Source organism: Callorhinchus milii, unplaced genomic scaffold (genome assembly GCF_018977255.1).
Source record: "Callorhinchus milii isolate IMCB2004 unplaced genomic scaffold, IMCB_Cmil_1.0 Scaffold12, whole genome shotgun sequence".
NCBI classification, from domain to species: Eukaryota; Metazoa; Chordata; class Chondrichthyes; order Chimaeriformes; family Callorhinchidae; genus Callorhinchus; species Callorhinchus milii.
Window position 1 is genome coordinate 17,141,250 of NW_024704753.1, and position 23,668 is coordinate 17,164,917.

The 23,668-nt window shown below is 43.4% G+C and overlaps 1 protein-coding gene across 1 annotated transcript in view; it reads left to right on the plus strand.

Moving 5' to 3' along the window:
• Nucleotides 1–5,551, plus strand: part of srgap3 (SLIT-ROBO Rho GTPase activating protein 3) — an 87,064-nt gene extending 81,513 nt beyond the window's left edge. The window contains exon 22 of the mRNA XM_042339451.1: nucleotides 489–5,551. Within this exon, the coding sequence (XP_042195385.1) occupies nucleotides 489–905 (417 nt within the window). The 3' untranslated portion in view covers nucleotides 906–5,551. The remainder of the gene's footprint in view (nucleotides 1–488) is intronic.
• The last annotated feature ends 18,117 nt before the right edge of the window (nucleotides 5,552–23,668 follow it).

The following is a 23,668-nucleotide window of genomic DNA, read 5'->3' on the forward strand; positions in this document are numbered from 1 at the left end:
TCCATTATTCCACACACCCATGCCATCGCTCTTCCCTTCATGCCCTCTTCCTCTATCCCCGCCTCCCCATGCCTGCTCTCAACTCATGCCTCTGTCTCCCCTTGATTCTACTCCTTCCTCTCAGATGTATCCCTCCATCTTTCCTTCCTGATGCTACATCGCTTACTGTCCTTGTCATGCCCGAACCCTTTGTCCCGTAAATCACCGAGTTTTTGTGGTTTCGGGATTTTATTACGGGGATGTGTTTCATAAATAGAAATAAAAGCCATGTTTACAATTCCTCTTACAAACAGAAGGGGAATCTCAACCACCCGTCATTTTTATGAAACGAACGTCTAGTTAACAGGTCTGAAATACCCTTCGAAGTGTTTTCCGAGTTCTGTACCGCCAACGGAGTAACTGAGAAATGAATAAAACAGAGGTGAGTAACTCCGCAATGGGCTTTTTCGGTGCGGAAATTGAGCGTCTCCCAATTTTGTTTTGAACAGGACATCGAGAAGACTATGAACACGGCCTTAAACGAACTACGCGAACTGGAGAGGCAGAACACTGTGAAGCAAGCCCCCGACGTGGTCCTGGACACCCTGGAGCAGATGAAAAACCCTGCATTGGGGGCCGTGAACTCCGAACCAGCGAGCCCGCTGCACACCATCATGATCCGAGACCCGGACGCCGCCATGAGGCGCAGTTCCAGTTCCTCCAGCGAGATGATGACCACCTTCAAGCCAGCGTTGTCAGCCAGACTGGCCGGATCTCAGCTCAGGCCCCCACCCATGAGGCCCGTCAGGCCTGTGATCCAACACCGCTCGAGCAGTAGCAGTAGCTCTGGCGTGGGAAGCCCAGCAGTGACTCCCACCGAGAAGATATTTCCGAACAGCACATCGGACAAGTCGGGCACCATGTGATAAATAACACCCCCACCCCCTGCGCCCCCTGGGATCACTACTCCCTCTTCACGGAGGAGACCTACTTGGGCCTGTTTTCCTAGGAGAGCTTGCCAAGGTCTCGGGACTTTTCTCCCAAGTCTGGAGCACCACTTAGAACACGAGAAGGAACTTCCGAAATTATAATAAGAAACATTTTTGTCCTTTTTAATTGTGATGACAAATGTACATCATCGCCCCAGTGGTTGATCATTAACAAATCAGCACTGGAGAACGAACACGCAGGCACACGGACACGCACACGCACACACACAAACACGTGAAAAAGTCTTGATTTACAGGGTTACCTCAGAAAATTACCTTTACTTCTGTAGGTCCTCGCATGCTGCCAATCGAGCAATACAAGAAGAGCCCTGGGAATATATTCTGCCCGAGACGGCAGAAAGAAAAGACAGGGGGAAATGAAACAAGGAGCATGCAATAGTTTTTGCCAACTATTGATGATGAGATTTAAATGTATCTGCTGGGACATCGTCCTTTTCTGCTGACTTGAGTTATTTGTCCATTTGGAAGATTTCACCGCTCAAACCGACACCTCTTGGCTGTCAATTTCAACGCTGTATATAGACAAGGACAAAACCTTCAGCTTGTACTGAGCGGAAAAGAAATATAAATATTGTAGCCCAGTATTATCAGATTAATATTAAATAAATAATGGAGTTGTTCTTAATGCAGGTAACAGTAATATGGGATTTAGACCAAACAGCGTATGTAAAGATATGTAGCTTAACTTATCCAACTTTTTTTGATTGATTGATATAGGTTTTTTTTGTAAGAAAATGTCTTAATGTACAAAGTGTCACTAAAACAGACAAAGGGACGACATAACATTTAACGTGACATTTCATTATCTCTCTTGGTAACTGCACGTTGACATTAGGGTCTTGCCTTCAGTTTTTGGGGTGATTTCGTTAGGTTGGAAGGATTTGATGTGTTTTTCACCCTCCCAATTGAATATCATTGCTTGCCCAACATGTCCTATTGTATTAAATTGATCTGACAAAGGAACCTCTATCACTGAAAGTGATGCAGAGATTGATATTGGAAATTATACCCAACTTACCAAGGCTATGCCATGTCTAGTTACAATTGTGTTCTTTGCTCGGTCGTACATCTCTGTGTGTATATACAGGTGTGTACAGAGTAATCCAATTCAGATCTGGGCAATTTCAACATATACGTTCCTCTGGATAAATCCTTTTCAACTTTTTAATTAAGTTTCTTTCCTATTTGGAGATTCGGGATCAGTTGCAGTGGAACTTTGGGCTGTCAGACTCAAAGCTTAAATCCTGTCAGTGCTTTTAAAGCCAGACAATTTTGCATTTTTTTCAACAAAACCAAAATATTGACTCTCATCCTCGTTTTCGGAAATTGTAAGTCGCACGAAAGGGTTTGCAGGAGTGGCCTGTTTCACAAAGAACAGTGGGGTGGTTTTTTTGTTTGCCCCTTGTGGCTTACAAGTCACCGATTTCCCCATTACTATTGACATCACCAGTTGCACATGCCCACCTTGGTTAGAGTCAGTGACTCTTGGAGCCCAGTGGGCGATGCAAAGCTGCCATATCACTCGACCGGTCAGTCTTCGAGCTTGAACCCAGAGTGTGTCATTAGGCTATTCAACTCATTGAAATCATAGTAAGAGCAAGTCCTACTCAAGCCATGCCCTCAATTGGCATTGACACATGCCCATTTTCCATTACGATTGACTGGATGATGGGAATTGGGTTGCCATTGGTATTGGGAACCCTGATTGATTTTTTTTAAATTCCTACCCTTCCCTTGCCTCCCTCGCCCAGGGAATCTGATGGGCACTGAGCCTGGGACCATCCCAATAGGTATACGAGAATCGTTTTCATTTTCAAATGATTCTAAACTCTGCCGCCCATGGCCTCACTCTACCAGGCCCCCCGTTCCCTTTACCCCGGTTCTTTGCAGTCTCCACTGGCCCCTTTGTTACAGAATGGATGGATTTCAAGATCCTCACTCTCACTTTGAAATGTCTTCGTGCCCTGCCACCTCTTTACCTCTCCAATCTGCTCACTTGCCACCCCTTTACCCCCACCTACCACGGCCTGTGCGGAATTAGCCTCTGCTGCACAATTGACAGCCGTACTTTAAGCTACTATGCCCTAAGGTCTCCGGGACACTACCCCGTGTGAAGGGCCCCGTATCAATGCAAGTTGCTGTCGTCGAACTGCTTGCCGTAATCCCTCCTTCTCGTTCCCTCTCTGCTCGTCTTCAAATCACGCCTGAAGACTCTCCTTTGACCGTGCCTTCGGTCACCTTACCCCCTCCCTCCCCCACCCCCTTCCAGCTCAGTAGCAAGCCACAGCACTGTTAAGCCTCCACGATGCTACCTGGGTTGAAGGGTGCTATATAAATGCAAGTTGCTTTTGTTGTGGGACTCTCTTTAGCAGAACGTGTCCACAGATGTTGCCATTATGGGTTGCCACTGGTTTTAATTGTCCTCTGATCTTTATCTCTCCTTCCACTTCCCTCCCCCTGGGCTCCGCTGACCAACCTTATTCTTTCGTGCGACATTACACGTGTTTCTGATACATCACACGTGGAATACGGACACTTTTGACAACGGAAAAAGGGTTTTGTGAAGACTGCCTGCTTTTAGTAAGAATTCTCATCAGTTCTGGACTGTTAGACCCCGAAAAAGACTGCACTGTGCCCTATTATTAAATTGCACTAGTCTTTCAAATACAGTATCTTCATAGCTGACCCTTCTCTGAGAAGCCCTTTGCACTTTACACCTACGTCCAGTATTTTACAGTTAGTGGTCTTGTTAACCCCATCAGCTGTCTCGTTTTGCTGCCAGTATGAATTCTGCCCTCTGCCCCATTTCCCTTCTTCCTCTAATGTTTCCCGAGCATCTCCCGACGTCCCTTGTTGAGATCAGACCAGAACCGTTAAGCTCACCTTCTCTTTTCTGAGTAAATCTGCTTGAGTTTCCAGTTTCTAGCATGCAGAGTTTTTATTTTCTTCTGTATGGACCCCAATGTACCAATGGTGTGCTTTCTGAAGGGGATCCCTTTGCACTGAAGGCCCACAATATAAAATAAGTGTAAGCTGCTCTTATCTGATACCCAGCAACCCAACAGATTGAATTCCCCCAAAATGACCCCCATATTATATTCGATGCTGGAATAGGCAGTTGCATTTTACCAGAATGCCAGAAACTGAAGGGGTGAAATAATGAAGAATTTCAGTAGTTTTTTTTTAATCTTGTTTATTAAGGAGTACTTAAGATCTTTCTTTCATGAATCGCTCCAACCTGTTATTCCTCTCTCTCGCCGTTTTGATGTGTTCTGACTCTCTTCATTGTGGTAAAGCCTTTCACTGACTCGTGATATGATTTCTTCCCCCCGAAACATCCATTTTTTCTTGTGATTCAGGCAGCAATGTAAGTTTTGAGAAACCATTAACCTGGGATGTGAGGGAAAGTCAAACTGATTCAACGGGCAGTACTTTGAGGCTGTTTTGGACTGTGTTAAGTAGAGACTTAGGTTGCGATTGACTTGTGCTCATCTTGGCCTGGCCTTTGATCCTGGCCCTGTTGGGTTGAACGTGGTGAAATGCTGCATTTCTTATCATCCTCACTATGATATAAGCACAAAATGCATTAAGGTGTAATTTAATAATTAATTAAATAAAACCAGGAACAAACAAGGACACGGGCCTTGTTCTGTAGCTCTGACTTACAGGCTGCCCATGCCTTGAGATTCAGTCGATCCGCAGGGAAACTGGAGTGACACAAAGACATGTCACATTTCCTCTTCGCCTCCAGAGACTGGATTTTAGAACTGCTTTCAGCGTCCCGAGCCTCTGTTACTCCGCAGCCAGGTGTGTTGAGAGGTCAGCCGTGTGTCTGTCCGCACGGGCCATTAATGTGAAGATCTGCAGCCAGAAAATAGAACCATCGAGCAAGTGCAGCTCAAGGATGCACAGGTGTCACTCATCTGTGATGCCGCGAAATAGCCGGAGCTAAACCTACGACAGCGGCAATCTCAAGGAACCGCAGAACTCACTCCCTTCCGTTCGAAGCAGCTATTCAAGTGTCCCGCAACATGAGAGCGGCGTAAGGATTAAATAGCGATGGAGAAGGGGCAGGCTCTTGTCCATTCAGGCAGCGTACAGTGCTTCTGCCTTTTAATGAAGCTGTGTTATAAGAGGGGAAAGTTGAGTCCGATTAAAATCAATCGATGTCAAGACACATCGCAACTTTTAAAACACAAAATGCTTTGACGTAAAGTGACTCGTTTATGTAATTGGACTCAGAATAGCGTCTGAGAGTACAATGCACGCAGATCAAGTACGATTCCCTTCACGCAACAGTTTTATTTGAAGCATCTCTTGCCTGTTGTAGTCCGGTACATAATGTTCATCTTGCATCAAGGTTGGGCAGGGAAGTCCTGTTGAAACATTCAGCCAAGTTACAACTAGACAATAACAGTCATTAAACATTTGCACTTAAAACTAGCGAAATAGCTTGATGTTTAATCACAATACAAAATGTCTAACTTCTTGGTAACCTAAACCGTAATGATGTTGTGGTTGTATAAAGTGCTGTATCTCCATATGCGTGGAGGCTAATATCAGTGTCATGCTCTGTGCAAATTAAATGCCTTTAGTTTAACTTTTGTTCTGGGGGGAAAAAAAAGTGCCTTTTGAGCACAAGGACATATTATTTTTCTTTTCTTTTTTTTAAAAAGAATTGCTTGCTTACATTCTGTGCTATGGAAATTCTGTTGTAAGTCCTGTTCTGTAGTAAGCATGAAACAGACTTGCTTTTGACATTACCCTTACCCCTGTCTCCCTGAGGTTATGACACCAATTAACTTTCTGACCAATTCCGTTTTTCCGCGTTCATTTTGCTGAGTAACAAATGGTTCGAGTGGAATTTTTGTTAAAAAAAAGGGGCACTCGTTAAATGGCAGCTTCGTTAGTGATTAAGGGTTAGTTTTAACTAATGTGTCCAAATACTATTTTCTTTTCACCTCTTTTCAAGTGTATTTCGATCAGATGTGAATTTTTGAAGTACTGTGAGCATTTTGATTATCAAAAGTTCCTTAAATGGAATAATGTTCATCTTCTCAGCACAGTTCCTAGTGATTGTGGGTTTACAGCACAAAACTGTCTCTAAATTGGCGATCGCACTCACCTAAAAGGCATGGCTGGTCCGGGAAATGAATTGGGGCTGAAGCACAATTAGTACAGAAGAAAGGGAGTTTTACTTTACTTCCTTTCCATTTGACCTCATGCTGTATCTGATCTGTGTGTCCCAAATGCTAACGTGTTCTTTACTGCTCCCCGCCTAACCTCAATAAGCACAACATTCACCAACAGTAGGAAGAACATTCAAGTTCTACTCAAGTTCATCCAATTTTCTATTCATTGCAGGATTGAGAATGGACGTTGGATGTATCCTATGTAAATCAGATTTCCCCCTTTCTTTAGTTGAAGTGTGTTTATAACCGTACCCCATCCATGGCTGATCTGCCTTTTTAATGTGCCAATTTCTTCAAGCAATTTATATGGGTGAGGTTTCCCTTCATCGTTTTGAACCTTGATTTTCTTTCATTCAAAAGCTCGCTTCCTTGACTCCTCTCGAACCTAATTAAATTCACGGTTTTCCAATGTTTCCCCTTAACTTTGCATCATTTACGTGCCTTGGTTGGTTCCTCTGAACCACACAAGTTTAGGGTCCTTTCTCGTGGGAACTTCTTATATATAGTATTTATTAAGGAAACAAGTCTGGGTATATTCTGCCTTCATTCTGACCACAGATTCTGACCCTTATCTCACCCGCAACTCATTCCTATGCTGTTTCTTATGCTGTCTTAACCGCCTGGGTTCCACTCCTTCTGTGGTTTTCTCTCTCCGTTCACACTCTGTGCTACAAATGTCCAGCACTATCCTGTACACCCTGTTAGACAATTCCAGATTATTTAGGGATTTCGGCACTGATTCCCACCTCTTCCCCTTTGCTCAATTTTCCTTTCCTCTCTCTAGGATAACCATCTCTTCCCCCCACAGTCAGGAACTCTATCCCGCAATCCCTCCGCCTCAACCCCTCTCTTGCCTCCGTCGAGTCCCATCTAAAGATCTTCCTCTTCTACCGTGCCTTCGGTCACTCCCTCCCACCCCCCCGCAACACCCTTGACCTCCCCCCCCCTCCTGACCCCAAACCCTGATTGTCCAGCGCCCTGGGACGTCTTTCCGATGTGAAGGGCGCTCTACAAGTGTAATTTTTTGTTGTTCCACCTTGAACTGAAGCTCTGTTCATGGGGCATAGAAATAACTTGGATCATTTCCCCACCCACACTGATACCAGCAAGAACACAGACAGCCAGTCGTTCCTGTACATAATAATTAGCCGTAATGACTGAAGCTTAGCACAATTTACACGAGTTTCTAAATTGATTCGAAAACCTTTTCTACGTGAGATTTTCTCTGAAGCTTGGCGTTGGTGTTTTTTTTTAAAAAAATATCAAGCCGTTTGTGTCTATTTCTGTGCTACAAGCTGTGCCAGGAAACATGAACAGGCATCGAGTGGGCAGTAATGCCGCAGCAGAACAGAGGGAAGATCTGAATAGAGTTTTAATTCCACATTTTAACTCCATATCCTCCCTCCTGTGTTGCTGGGAGATTGTTCCAACAGGGCACCAGCCATCCTCCTGTCCATCCTTCATGTGTCTTCACGGTGTCATGAAATTTTATGCTAAAGTGTCAATACTTATTACATCTAAGCCACGTAGGGGCAAATACGCAAAACGCACCTAAAACACTTAGCCGTCATCATTGACTCGTAAATGTTGAAACACAGAAGGATACCATTCAACACGTCCCGTCTGTGCTGATGCTATTGTTCTCAGTTTCCCTTGGATTCGTTTTGCCTGCAAAATACACAGTCACTACACTTCACAGTGTTTCCTGTGAAGCGCTTTGAGACGTCTCAAAGACGTGATAAGGCGCTGTATCAAATGCGAGGATTATTATTATTATTATCACGAAGAAGGGAAATACTCAACAGACTTGCCACTCCTGACCTTGTTTGGTCAGTTCCACATTTAAGCTTGTCTGATACTCGTTCACCCTCATTCCCTGGAGAAACACACCCAAACTGCCCTGATCCTGGAGAGTTGGGGCACAGTTTGGAAAGAGCTGGTTTGGAGATAACAGAGGGTGCATCCCCCAAGCCTTGACTCTTGCCAAACCTCACCTAAAGTTCTGATCATCTGCCTAAGGGCACGTGTGTGTGTGTGTGGTTGTCAATTTAGGACAGATGGACCTCATCTGTGATATCACCTGTGCTTTGTGGTTGATCATCACACTATAAAGGTGTTTCCGACTAACGCAGTTTGAGTTTCAATGTGAATCAGAGCCACTGCAGGAAGTCACAGAGGCCGACCTCCCCAAAACCTGTGGAACTGTAAACCAGTAGAAGGGAAACCTAATCCCAATTCCTCGCAAGAGAGAAAGGGAAGAGGGAGATGTATGTGGAAAAACACAGGAGGTGAGTCTCGTGTGTGCTAATATTAATACAGGGAGGGTTAGGGTTAAAACTATTTCTATAAGCTGGTAGTTCATTCTAATTGTATTGTTGCTGACTCTGGTTCATAACCATACTCAGAGTTTCACAGAGACAGCGTAGTATACAAATGCTTGCAAGGCAAATTTTACTCTTCGCAAATGTAGGCCCACGCCGTGATGCCGTTGTTGAGATGATTTATGAAGCGGCAGATCAATAAATAGATCAATACTTTCTGCCAATTTTTTTGTTCTTTTTAAAAAAAAATTACCGGACAGCACAGCACAAGCAGAGTGTGAGTAACGCACAGCTGTTCCCTTAATACCGTAGTCGACTTAGCATTTCGAACTGTCCCCTTTCTTTGCTAGACTGTTAGTTGCTGCAATGCTGTGTATTGGCAGAAGCCATATTAATCTTTAGCAAGTCTGTCTCAGGCATGTTATTGTGTATTTGAAAGCATTTTCCACAATATTGTATGTGGTAGGGTTGAAAGTCCCCTCTGGTATAATGACAGTGCACTTTCCATTGTGACCTAAAATATATATTTTGTAAAATAAGGAGCGTATAATTCAAGGGAGAGTACGGACAGTTTGTGGCAAATCTGACAATGTCCACCCTGATAGAAAAGCAATGGCACTGAGCTCTCGATTGGATGATGTTCGCAATGTCGAGAGACTGCAGTACATCCAACTGACTATTTTAGGATGTGATGCCACCAATGCAGAGCTTCTGACCGGATTACTCTCTCTACTGACTGGGCATCTGACTGGATCTCCTGTACGTACATATTTCATGTTGTCTGCACCAGTTCTGCTGGTCAGAGTTGAATTATCTCAGAGATCAAATAAAATGGCTTCCTTTTATCATGACAAGTTGTCAGTGGTGGCTTTTGTGTGTTTTTTTGTTTAGAAACTCATTTGACTTGGAATCTAGTCTGGGCTGATTGAGGTGAACGCAATTGGCAGTCTCTTTCCATCCACAAAATACACAGTCAATTCACTTTACGGTATATCCCGTGAAAGCGCTTTGAGACGTCTCGAAGACATTAGAAGGCGTTTTATCAGATGGAAGGCTTATTATTATTATTATCTCCTCTCTGGCTATAGAGTTAGAAACTGCTTCCAATGAGCATGAAACTAATGATAATTGAGATTGGTGGACTTGGTGGTAGAATTAATGGAGTGAAAATGGCAACCTGATGAATAAACATATATTTCTACCCAAACAAAGCTGCTCAAAGCCATCAAGTGTGACGTGCTCTTGGTTTTGGTCAGCCACAAGCAAAACCATCAACACCAACAAGAACAACTTGTGTTTATATAGCGCCCCTCAGCCAGCGTAGCGTCCCAGAGCGTTTGGGACCATGCTTAATAATATCTAAACCAGTTCTGCGCACGTCTCCTCTATGTGGGAATTCCTGGTAATGGAGTGTCCCCACTCTTTCCAGAGGGACGCAGTGTGCTTATCTAATAAGCCAGGTCTGGCTGGACTGGCATCAGCAATGCCCTGGAGTACCGTGGACTTGCTATAGCTAAGGAACAGTCTATTGAGACTCCCACAGAGGGGTCCAACATTCTGACGTCCTCTCATAACAACAACAATCAATTACATTTGCCTTTCACGTCAAGAGGGTCCCAAAGCGCTGGACAGTCAGGGATTTGGACCTGAGCTGGTGGTTGGGATCAGGGAAGGTGGAGGGTAGGGGTAGGAGGGTGGCTGAAAACACGATCGAAGAGGATGGTCTTGAGAGATGCCTTAAAGGAACGTCTCTATATTGAGACCGATTATAAGCAGTAATACTGGTAGCCTGGCAGAGGTCAGATTACAGTGCAGAGTGGGGGGGATCGAATCTCAGACGTTCCTAGTTAGAATTACTGCGGGCTGGGCGAGGGAGGGAAGAGGATTGGAAAGACAGACGCGAGATCTTTAAGGAGAAGTCTTGTTCGCGTGTCTCTGCAGTTGGTAATGTGAGGGCTGGCCGCCTTTGAAATCAACCCGAGTAAAACTGCAATTTGTTTCTGACGTGGCTTCTGCGCTGTATCGAACAGTACATGTGGGAGCTAACTGAGCTCTGGGGAGTCCAGCATGCTGCAATCTTTGCAGACAGCCAGGCTCCAACTGCACGTTCAATAACGCTTGGACTGATGTTCGATCCTCTCTGGAGACCTGCAGTTTGCCCACGAAGATGCTTTTCGAGACGAATTGCGTGTGGCACTCTTCACTGGATATTGACCGCTCGTGTAACCCAGCACTGTTAAGCCTTCCTACAGTCTTCAGAAAAAGGAACCACAATCTCCAGAGATTCATTAATCTCATCGAAAGAGACTGAGGTCTCGCTCCTTCCAAGATAGATATTTTTTTCCTGACCAGGGAAACAAATTATTGTCTTTGTACGGGGATTTTATTTCTCCCCCCCCACCCCCCCACTCCCTTCTCTCTTCTGAGACACAGCCTCTCGTTGGTGTAAGGTGTACAGGTGCTGCTCATCTTCCACTACTTCTCCCAAATGGACATTCATCATGTGTGAATCTGGACTCGTGTGTGTGTGTGTGTGTGTGTGTGTGTGTGTCCAGGTATGAACAGTTGAGGGCAGCTCAGCCAAACCCCATCATCATGTCAATAATCTCTTCCAAAAAAAAATGAGGTCACTCAATCCACGACTGCTTGTGGGACGCTGCTGTGCGCAATTGGCTGCCGCGTTTCGCCCACAATATCTACAGCCAAATCGCTTGACAGTATATTCTGTGAAGCGCTTTGAGACAATAAGGCGCTACATCAAATGCAAGGATTAGTATTATTATTATCATTGAAAATGCTAGGTTTGGTGTGTTTTTCCTACACACACACACACACTTATGTAGTGTCTGAGATATTAGAATAAAAGACACTTTTTAAAAACGCCTTTTCTCCCTGAATCTCTCGCTCGGCTGCAACCGTAATGTTCTCTCTGTTCCCTGACAACAACAGAGCAACAGAGCATGAAATGCGAGTCCGTCTCTGATTCAGCCTGGCTCCTGTTAGAACTGCCGTTCTGCCGTTGTCTCCTCAACTGCGAATGCTCAAATGAATTCCCAGGTTAATGTAGAGCACCAGCAGCACTGCGTCCTGAGAGCTAGGCTTTGCTTTCATATTGCTGGAGTGATCCCACACTGCTTTTCCAGGGCAGATTGACGCAGAAGTGGGCTATCATCTTCTGCAATAGAAAGAACAGAGATAAATAGGCCATGGGGGATTGCTGGGGTTCATGTAGGATTTTTTTTCCCCAAAAAGGGAAGAAAATTAACATTTTGTTGATTTTAAAAAGTAATAATCAAAACCCTTGCGTTCGATATAGCGCCTTATCACGTCTTCGAGGCGTCTCAAAGCGCTTCACAGAAAATATCCTTTTAAGTGAATTGCCTGAATGTTTTGTGGGTGAAACGCGGCAGCCAATTGCGCACAGCTGTGTCCCCACAAACAGTTGTGGTTTGAGTGACCAAATTTTATTTTGTTGACCCTGGAAAAGCGATCCGCCAATCGACTAAAAACCCAACTTACTGCTAGGTAAACAGAGGCTTATGGAGTGAGGAAACTTGCCCAACGTTTTGTCCTGCTGGGAATTAAACCCTGGTCCTCTCGCTTGTGAGGTGAGTGCTCTAACCACTGAGTTACAGGACTCCAAGTAAGAGCAAATGACATCTGGGCACCGCTCACTGTTTAGTTGCCAGCCTTGAATTTTGTACGTCTTGTTCTGTGAGGCAAGCTGCAACATCCTGGAGCTCTCTACTCTCGAGCCAGCGAGTGCTAACCTGGGTCATTAGTTATTCATGCTCACAGCAGGTTGCATCTTTATGCTTATGACATTTATATAAAGGCGAAAGGCAATCTACACGGTTTGAGACCAGGTCAGGGCTCGAGAACTGGCCTCAGCTCCCATGGGTTACGATGGGGAAAACTAGGCAGTGTTTCTGCTTCCGATCACGATCCCGAGACAGCTGTCGGGCAGGAACGTGTGTGAGTCTCAAGCAAAGACAGAATCAGCCTGGGCTGTGCCTTCCCTCTTGCTCGCCCACTCACCCTACCCGTGTGCTTGAATTGGCTGCTGATGAACACTGTCCATGTTTACACGTGAAGATCTTGGGTGGTTTCAGTGCAGGGAAACCAGCACCTCTAGAACCTAATAACGATGATAATAATCTTTGCATTTGGTATATGCCCTATCAAGTCATTAAGACATCTCATAGCGCTTTGCAGAATCCACTGTAAAGTGAATTGACTGTAGATTTTGTTATCCCACCACTTAGCTGGTGGTTTTAGAATGGAGGGATGGTGGGGGCGGGAGGGGTTTAAGATAATAAAATATTGGCAATACTGGGTCTAAATATTAGGCATGTTCAAAATTATTAGATTGAGCAGTGGACTGACTGCTTCAGAATAAATATTATTGAGTAAATTGGTGTTGAAGACCCTATATCAAAGGCGCGGATGATTATTAAGTCAACGCTGACTTCACGCTTAGGGTCATATGAATATTAATTCAACTGAATAAAACAAAATGATACCATTAGTTGCATTACCAGTTATCCGAGCGGCGATGGCTATGTGCCTGTTCAGGATTATCGTTGCACCTCACTTTTCAGGTAATTGATGTTCCTCTTTCCTTCTGTTGTGCCTGTTATTCTTCCGAACCAGCACCATCTCTCACCATCCCCGGCTGTTGGTGGGCCGCCGCAGTGAGCAAATTGATCGGCTGCACTCGCCCACAAATGAACAAACACTAAACTTCGCAGTGAAATCCTGAGAAGTGCTTTGCGACGTCTCGACAAGGCGCCGTATCACCTGCAACCATTGGTATTACTGGCACTAACATGAGCTGGAGAGGCAAATGTGTGAAAGCATTGAAAAGAGGAGGTAGAGCTGGTTAAATTGGATTCTGAAATGATATAGAGTGCAATTAGCAACAATAAATCTCCCCCTCACCCAATGGTGAGTGTCAGCTCAGCAGATTCAGTCTACGATCGCAAAGAATACAGACGGAAAAACTGGTTTAATCCCAAATAACAATAATCCTTGCAATTTGATACAATCCTGGCATTTCACCACAGGGGATGTCTTAAAGGCTTTACACTGTTAAGTGCAGTGAAGCGACTCTGTTTTGCAGGCAAATCCACCCCAAAAATGGCTGTGAAGGAAGTGAACGGACAATTTTATTTGGGGTGGATTGTTGGCCAGAACAGATGGGACCTCGATATAACACCTGATCTAAATCAAGGCATCTCCAAAATGCAGAGAATTACTGTATCTGATTCAGCTGCGAGTATTTCATTCCTTCCACACGGTGGCAGTTTTTCCTTCTAAGAATCGGCTCATGATCTTTCAGGAGACTGCAGTGTCTGAAACCTCCACTGTGTGGCCGTATAGTCACACTGAAACCAAGGTTAATTAATGGTCAATCACAAAACTCCGCGCTCAAGTGGAAAGGGAATTCTTGCCTCGACTTCAATTGAGTCGTGGCTTAAGTTCGAAGGGGAATGATAGAGTTAGGCATCACCAGTGTTATTCGTGGGGAGTTAAAGTGAAAGGGAGAGAGCATTGCACTGCCTAGTTTGATGGACACATGCGATCCTTTCTTAAACTTACAGGATTCTGCACCTGTCCAATTAATGAATGTGAAAATGTTACTACTGTGACCCGATGAATAGTGAGTGACGTCCAAAACCCAAATTCCCAATCGCAATGTCACTGAGGTCAAACACCAGGATCCAAGAGGTTTTTTTTTAAAAAAAAGTAAAAGGAAATTTTGCCCAGTCCCTATTCTCCAGGCTGCCTTTAACCTGCCACAGTAAGACAATCTACATGAATAAGGGAGAAATGAGTAAGCTTATAATGAATATGTGGCTTCGTAATATGTGTCAGCTTGGCTCAGTTGGTAGCGTTCTCGCCTCTGAGTCAGGAGGTTGTGAATTCAAAACCCAATGTGGAGATTTTGAACTGCAGTCCTGACTACTTATTGAGTGACTTCTTACTGGGCGAAAGTTTCCGTGTCTCCGTTGGCTGTAAAGACTCTTTGTGAAATGCCCAACATTTAGAAGAGAACGACAACAACTTACATTTATATAGTCACACCTAAACCTACTGTACTGACATACTGCTATTAGTCCACAACAATCATCCAGTGGGCCTCTCTGAATGAGATTGAATGAGATTAGGAACTAGGATGAGACTATTAATCTCACACGGTCGAATGAAAAGGTGTTACATTCATCAGAAATCCTTCACCTTATTAGGCATAACGTGGAGTCCAGCAGCTCAGTGGTTAGAGCACTCGCCTCACAAGCGAGAGGACCTGGGTTTGATTCCCGGCGAGGGCGAAATGTTGGGCAACTCCACACACATCTGTTTACCAAGCAGTCAATAGGAACCCGGTTGTTAGTTGGTTGACAGATCACTTTTCCTTCAAAAAAAATAAGGGACGCTGCTGTGCGCAATTGGCGGCCGCGTTTCCCCCACAAAATATACGGTCGATTCACTTTACAATATATTCTGTGAAGCGCTTTGAGACATCTTGAAGACGTGATAAGGCACTATATCAAATGCAAGGATTATTATTACCATTTATTATTTCACTGTAGAACAAATGAGATATTTCTATGTCCAAATAGACCCGGTATTGGGTCACCTGCTGGCTTCAGTAAAGGTCTTATTGGAGAATTGATTGTCTCATATTTTCATGCTGAGTTCACAATCAGACATTGCCCTGAAATCGGTAAACATTACATTATCAAACTGGGCTGTTTTGCAATCATTGCAGCATTGAAAAGGGTCGAATTGATGAACCTGTCCCTTGAAAACCTAAATGTGTTTATTATCAAAGCCGTAACTATTGCAGTTACCCAACTGTAACATGCAGATCACTGTACATCAGCCCCATAGGAGATCCGCATAAAGCTGTGCTACAACACAATACACAGCACCTTTCATCACTGAGACACAAAAAACAGTGTCAGAACATTGAATAACACCTGTAATTATGTTCTGAAATATATAATTGTAGGTTGATTCATTGCCATTTGCTGTCAAAAAATACCAATTATCATCGCATTTTCAAGAACTCAGATTTGTTCCTAACGCACGACTTTTACCTAATTCTTATTAAAAAAAAAAAAAAAATTTCCCTATCCAATTATCTCTCCTGAAGAGACGGATTTGTATTTCATTGTAATTCCACTGATTCCTCTGTCACTTGAGCTAAGTGAAGCAAGTAAGAACTCGTATTGAGCTTCTGCATGACAGAGCCAAGACAGTGAGTGGTGGCAGGAAAATCATAGCCAAGCCCAACCCTGTCATCACATAATAATAATAATAATCTTTACGTTTGATATAGCGCCTTATCAAGTTGTTGAGTCGCCTTAAAGCGCTTCACAGAATATACTGTAAAGTGGATTTGCTGTATATTTTGTGGGTGAAAAACGGAAGCCAATTGTGCACAGCAGTGTCCCACAAACAGTCATGGGTTGAGTGGCCAATTATTTTTTTGGGGGGGCAGGGGATTGCCAGAAAACAATCCGCCAATCGACTAACAACTGGATTCCCACTTAATAAGCTTTGCACTTGATATGGCGCCTTATCGGATTATCAAAATGCCTCAAAGTGCTTCACAAGATTTTTACTGTGATTTACAGCGACTGTATTTGAAAGAAAATAGCAGCCAATTTGCACACGACAATGTTCCATAAACAGCCATGAAGTGAACGACAAATGTATCTGGAGGATTGTTGACTAGGATTCCGGGAAAAACTCCCATCTCTTGGAATAGTGTAATGGGATCTTCGGCATCCACCTGAACAGGCAGAAGGACCTCGGTTTAACGTCTCTGCTAAAGGATAGCAAAGCAATACCACTGAACTGCTGGAGAGGGTCAAATATATGAAGTGACTGCCCAGCACTGAGGTTGCTAAGAGATGGAGTGATGAAAAGAATTGATCTGAATAGGCAGAAGCTCAAAGATCAATGGCTCAGCATTGATTAACATGCAAGTCCTTAAAGTCCGTCTGCATTACTCAAAGTGCATACACGTTGCTTTACATCTGACCTATTTAACAGTGGATACAGACAATCTGAGCTTGAAACGCCTGGCTCTTATTTCCTTCACATAAGCCTTGTGATCCTCTGGCAAACTACAGGCGCATATTTTCACCACCAACCTATGATGCATCATACAAATATTTAGGCGCACACCTCCACACATACATGCGCACAAACAGTTTTCCAATGGTTAAGAAGAGTTTGATGTTAAATGTAGCCTCATCACCGGGGATGATAATTCCTTCAAAGTTTATTAAAAAAAAAATTTTTTAAATAATAATAATAAATTGGTTACTTCAATCCACGACTGTTTGAGGGGACGCTGCTGTGTGCAATTGCCTGCCGTGTTTTGCCCACAAAATATACAGTCAATTCATTTTACAGAGTATTCAGTGAAGCGCTTTGAGGCATCTCAAAGGCGTGATAAGGCGCTGTATCGTATGCAAAGATTATTATCTCCTCTGGGCTAAGGAGGGATTAGCAAAAAACATCAGAAAAGGTTGAGTACGGGATAGAACTTGATTGTGAAGGCTTCAGTGATCAATTAACTGCAACTCTGTCTGCCTGAGCTCACCCAAGATGAATGAATGGACAAATATTCGGGCTGGATAGCAGAAAACAACCACACCTGTGGCAAGACACCCAGAACAAGTCAGTGCTGCAGGAAAGCAGAAATTTTGGGCGCGGTGGGGGTGAGGTTTTGGATTATTCTTCCTTTCCTAAAGACCAAATTATTTGACGTCATTGCTTTGATCTTTTGGCCAGCAGCATGTTCGAATGCAATTCCTGCCACTTAGTCAAATAAATGCCGCGAATGCCTCCGAACAATTCTGCCAGATTTTTTATTTGACTTCCGTGGTTTAAAGATTGTTCACCGCCTTAATGAGCAAAATAAATCCTCTCTGTTCAACGAGATTTTTACTCGTTCGTGCCTCTGTGATACAGGATGTCAGGATTAACACGCTTGGGCTGCGGTAACTAGCATTTGCAACCTGACGAATTTCGGAATGAGCAGGAGTTCTTGTTAAGGATAGAATTATTTGCTTGCAATTGCACGGCTCTCTCTCTCAGGTGACACCGGAGGAGCAGTGATCTGTCCAGATATGCTTCGCTTGAGTACAAATGGTAGGTTTGTCATTCGTTAGTTTTTAGTATAAAAGCAATTTCACTCACTTAGACCTGGACGTACAAGCTGTCCCTGTGGACTGTACCAAATCTAACAGATCCGTTGTGATACACTAAACTACAAGATATTCTTATGTCTGTGTGAAGATTAGGCTCTGGTAAATTGAGTGGCGTCCTGTAGCTCAGTGGTTAGAGCACTCGCCTCGCAAGCGTGAGGACCTGGGTTTGATTCCCAGGGCAGGGGACGAAACGTTAGTCAAGTTTCTTTACTCCACACGCCTCTGTTTACCAGCAGTAAGCAGGAACCCGGTTGTTAGTTGATTGACGGATCGCTTTTCCGGGCGTAATAATCCCTTCAAAAAAAAAAAGTTTAAAAAATGTGTTCACTCAATCCACGATTTTGTGGGACACTGCTGTGCGCAATTGGCTGCTGCATTTTGCCCCCAAAATATACAGTCATTTTACTATTCTGTGAAGCGCTTTGAGACGTCGAAGAGGTGATAAGGCGCTATATCAAATTCAAGGATTATTATTAAGACAATGTGATGATCAGTGGTCTAAATCTTGATTTCAGACCGGTTTCAGCACTGATGTAGATTAAGTCACACCAACTCTAATAAGAAATAGCTTCTTGCCATTAATATCCTACCGTACTCAGAGATACTATCTACGTAAAAGGTGCTATATAAATGGAATATTTTACAATACATTTATATTTATACACACAGAGGCTTTCATGTTGGGAGGACATCACAGTTTTTGTTGCTGTATTGGAAGAATCTGCTTAGTATAAACGACTTTAATGAGTTGTATGGAAAATAAAATCTGCTGAAATGACCTGGATGATTCTGGCTTAGTGTATTGGGCTCTTCTACCAATGGCATATGACACATCTGCAATTGGACGGGCAATTGGAGTTGAGGTACAGATCAGCCATGATCTTATAGAATGGCGGAACAGGCTTGTGGGGCTGAAAGGCCTCCTTCTGTTTCTACTTTTCTATGTTACTGAGATGTACAGTAAACCTGATTTTCTGCACTAACTGTGGTGAATATTTTTATCTAAAGTTAGGAATGCAAAGGAGGTGAGGACGCTTTATGGCTTACTGGCATGAGTTAGTACCACTTGCACGAAAATCCACCAAAAGAACATCTATATCGTGTCGAAAGTCATATGCCAGCATTAAACAGGTGATACATAGAACAAGTGACAGGGCAGTTTTTTAGTGAGTACTTATAAGCTTTGAGAAACATTCAACTCTTTAGGAAAGAGAATTCCAACTATTGTAGTTAGTGCTTTTTGAAGATAGGTCAAGGAGAACATTTTGATCTCGGAGCTTTTCTTGTCATCCTAATAGAAAATTAATTGGGACCAGTGCAAAATCTTCCCCATAAATGACTGTCGCGCTTAATGAGCTTACTATTATTTGACTTGTATAGTAATTGCCTACATGTCTTAAGGATAGTTTCTTTCAGCTCAGAGCTTTTGCAGGTCACCCCATTAAAGATTTGTTCCTGAGTGGGTCAGAGATATCGAAGGCATTGGTTATCCTCTGGGACTAATCAAGACATTCTCGTTGGCCACCAAATGAAGTGAATCAATATTAAGGGCGTTCCATCACTCTCCTCCTGCGAATTGTCAAAGCTGACATTAAATCATACTGAAGGCATCACTTGTCACTTATGAGCATTGTCCACGCTCTACTCATGCTCTCTAACCCTGTGCGCACTGATGTGTAGCTGCTCTGACTCAGAATTCAACACACAGCGTTCTCTGATGGCCCCATTTCACACCACTAGACACTACTGTAATAATAATCCTTGCATTTGATACAGCGCCTTATCGCGTCTTTGAGACGTCTCAAAGCGCTTCATGGAATACGCCGTAACGTGAATTGACCGCATATTTTGTGGGCGCAACGATCCATTAAGGCGACGTGTTAACTGCTTCATGTTAACGGATGAACATTACAAAGCACTGGGGTTTCGAAATTCTTAGCGAAAGCGAATTAAAAACGTATCCTGAAAAAAAGCTTGAAAAGCTTGTCAAATGGGATGGTATAAAACTTTAATGAGTGTTCACTTCATGTCTGTTTGTGGTATATTACTGTGTGTGCATTTTCTTTTTTGCGTTTCTTAAGTTCATTCAAGGTTGACTGATGAACATTATAGGGCATTCGAGTTTAGCAATTCTTTGTGAAAGTGAATTAAAAACAAAACTGCGAAGGATCCCGAGGACACTCTGCGTCACCAAAAATGTTTTGCCAAACGTGGTATTATTCTTACCGATTTAAAAACAAGTTGAAAAGGGGTAACGCTCACAAAAGTCTGCCACGGAGAATGTGAGGGTTCATTAAAGATTTATACCTCTGACATTCTCGAGATAACATCTCTGGTATCTTCTCGTGATGTTTTCGGTTCCATCTTCATGGCTCTGAGCCAATGCTTTGCTACGGTAGCAGTTTTATAGGGATTTATAGCTTGCTTAAAAGCTATAATGTCGCTTTAAAGCTATAATGTCGCTTTAAAAAGCTGAAACGTAGCTTTAAACAAAACTATAAAGTTAGATTTAAAAATACAGCCCATTGTGATTGATCAGCACTGTCTCATCACATTGAATTTAAATTTAATCCAATCCAATTCTTGCATTGCAGGTCTCTTTGAGCATTAGATGATACGATCAGCTCCGCATCAACCTCATTGGAATCACTGTAGCACAGATAAAACGATAGTAATCCTTGCTTTTCAGACGGTGGCTCTCAGACTGCGCATTTTGTAGATCAGAAGGAACTATTACACAGTCCAGGCTGACACGTTAAACCGAGGCTCTGTTTGCCTGCACAGCTGAAGCTTCAAGACCCCACGGGCACTCTTCAAAAAGAGGTGAAGTTTCTCCCGATGGTTTGGCCAACATTTACCCAGATAAATTGATTTAGTTGCCCCAGTGTTGTTTTGGGGGACATTGCTGGAGGCAAATTGTCTGCCTCGGTTCCTGCTGCACTTTGCAGTAAAACGTGTGAAGCACTTTGAGATATTTTGACAACTTGGTAACGCACTACATACACCAAGTGATTATTGTTAGAGTAAGATTTGGGCCAGGACGTATGCTTTTAGAGATCTCATGTGAGGGTAGTATTGTGTTCCCTGCACTCAACTACTGAATAGAACTAGGAATACTCACTATCTTGTCTTAAATGATGAAGGGCGAAACACTTGTGTCTGGTACTGATGGGAGAGAGATATCAAGAGCCTGGTGCGGCAGCTGTGAATCAGCCTTCAGGGGAGGAGAAGAAGGTGGAAATTAGAGGGAACTTTTCTTTTTGTTAACAAAGGCAGCCCAGTAAAAGCAAGAACAGTGCAAGTAAGACAATCAGCGGCAAAGGGAACATGCGCAAATGAGCGCAAGAGTCGTGATGAAGTAATAATATGTGTGTGTGTGCGCGCGTGTGTGGCTATCATACCAGATTGAAGGGAGCCCACATGACTGAAGTAGGAAGCTAAAGGTTGAATGCATCAGTCATTCGCTCTATTCCCAATCTACTGAGACAGGACCCAAATGACCTGTTCAGTCTCCATCAATCAGCACAGATCCCAGCGTTGAATGTCATTGGTAAATGTCTTCCAGTGAATACAGACTGTCATTGTAGGCAGCTCATTATTGAATCCTTTTTGTCCCCCCCCCCCCTTGCGCTGGCAAGTCCCTATCTCCATATATGTTCATTTGCATTCTATTAATGTATCCACACAACTTGTGAGGTCCGTTCCACTCACCACTTCGGAAATCTAACATTCTATTTTGATTGGATTTACAAAACCTTACTGCACATGGAAACAGAGCAATAACACACTCTCTCACGCTCCACAAATTCCACGACTGGCACCTATCCTCTCCTTTTCACGTGTTGCGTCTTGGGAAAAGGCTTCTATTCCTTATATTTTTTTTAAAAAAAAGCCAGTGAGTGCTTTTAAGTTTTCAAATATTAATTCCCCATTCCTCCTCCTCCTCATGACAGTTCTAGCTGCTGCTGGGGATACGGTACTTCATTAAAGTGGCCATTCTATCATGCGTAAACCTGAGACTGGGCTACCCAGTCAACAAAGGGACTCATTCAAATTGAACTCAATCCCATTATCATGTCTCCTGCCTTACCCCACTCCATCCACCATCAGTGATCAGGTCTTCAGCCTTTCTGCACCCCCCCCCCTCTGGAACTGCATCCCAGGATCCGTCCACCTTGACATCCCTTACCTCCTTCAAGGTCCGTCTCCTTCCTCTTCGACCGTACCTTCGGTTGTCCTCTTCCCCATGCCAACTGCCTTGCCCACCACCCCTCTTGATTCCAATCCCCAGCTCGAGTGCAAACCCTGGACTGTCCAGCACCTTGGGACGTCCCTCCCAACGTGAAAGGCACTGTATGAATGCAAGTTGTCGTGGTTGGGATTTCCAGACACACACACGTTTCTGCAGAGGTTAGTGAACATTGATTCGCAGTGGAATAGCTCGCTAATGCAGGTTGATAGAAGACTGAGCCAGAGCCTTCTTGTTTAGTTTAGATACACATTGATACTGGGGAAATAACTGCACAACATGTATTTGAAGCATATTCTGATGTGCATTGCTGGAACGAAAGGGTTACGTCTCTATAGGGACAGCTTCCACTGTAAGGGTTAATGTCCATTCAGATATATCTTCCAAGTAGAATTGCGGATCCCAGTGTGAACAGCTGGACAAAACATTACACAAACAAATTGGGATCAATGAGCACAGAAGGATCCTCAAAGTAGAATTAGAAGTTTTAATGATTTTGATTGTTAAAATATAACTTTGGGATTTTTTAAAAAAAGAAAACAATTACTTTCGTAAACAAAGGACGTCCAACGTTGGTGATAAAAACTCATTACGATTTCTAACTGAAGTCTGAAGATGAAGGAACAAAGTGCGTCAATCCCCAGCTGAGAACCTAATGAAATGGTTGTGGTACCAGTTCTAATAATTATCTTAGAGGCTGTTGACAGATGATAGATAGCGAGAGGGCTGAGAGGCTTGGCTCACTGGACTGGGACACACAGCATGACAAATAGGGGAGCATTGATCTACCACTTTGCAGAAACGAGCAGAATAATTGTCAGGACTCCAAGGCGATGCCTGTTTCCGAGTGGCATTAAACAATCAATGCAACAGGATCAGATGGAGTTTAAGCAGAGCATCCATGCTTATCCCAGTTGATCCTAATCACTGGTGTTGAAGATCCTGGTTTTAATATACTTTAATATTCAAGCAAGTCGCTCACAAAATTCTGGGTTATTTTATATTAAGGAAACCATTCTCGTATTGTTTTTTTTAAATATGTGAATGAACTTTGTGCTTCTTAAGGGAAGAGCTGTCAGTGTGTTGGGGGAATTATATAATTTCTAGTTTCAGTCACCTGGCATCAGTGTCAAACACTCCCATAATAGATGCAATATAGTACAAATTTACAAGTTTAGAAGTTACAAGGTTCTTAATGGGATTGATAAAGTAAATCAAGAACAATACTTTCAGATATGCCAAGGTGACAGAACAAGGGGCACTGGGGTAGGGAGTAAATGGAAATTGCGTGACAGACACCAGGAAATATTTCTTTACTCACAGGTCAATGACTGGAATGGGTTTCCAGGAAGGATAGTTGGGGCCAGGACATTGCGCTCGTTTAAGAGACAACTTGATCCTGTAATGGATGGAGAGCAAGGTGGGGATTCTGGAAAGATGAAATCAAGTGGGCTGAAGGGCCTTCTTCAGGCAAACCTCTCTTGTGTTGGTTTGAGTTATCTTTGTACCCATCCACTCACTCACTCACCCACCCACTCACTCACCCACTGTCCCACACAGAGCCAAGTTTCTTCATCCATCATCTTTGTGAGATCTGCCTCTCGTGTATTGAATTCCATTCATTCTTGATTGAAATCCATTGACAGCTCGCATTGTGCACCAGTCAGGTGTGGGTTTTCTCATTTCC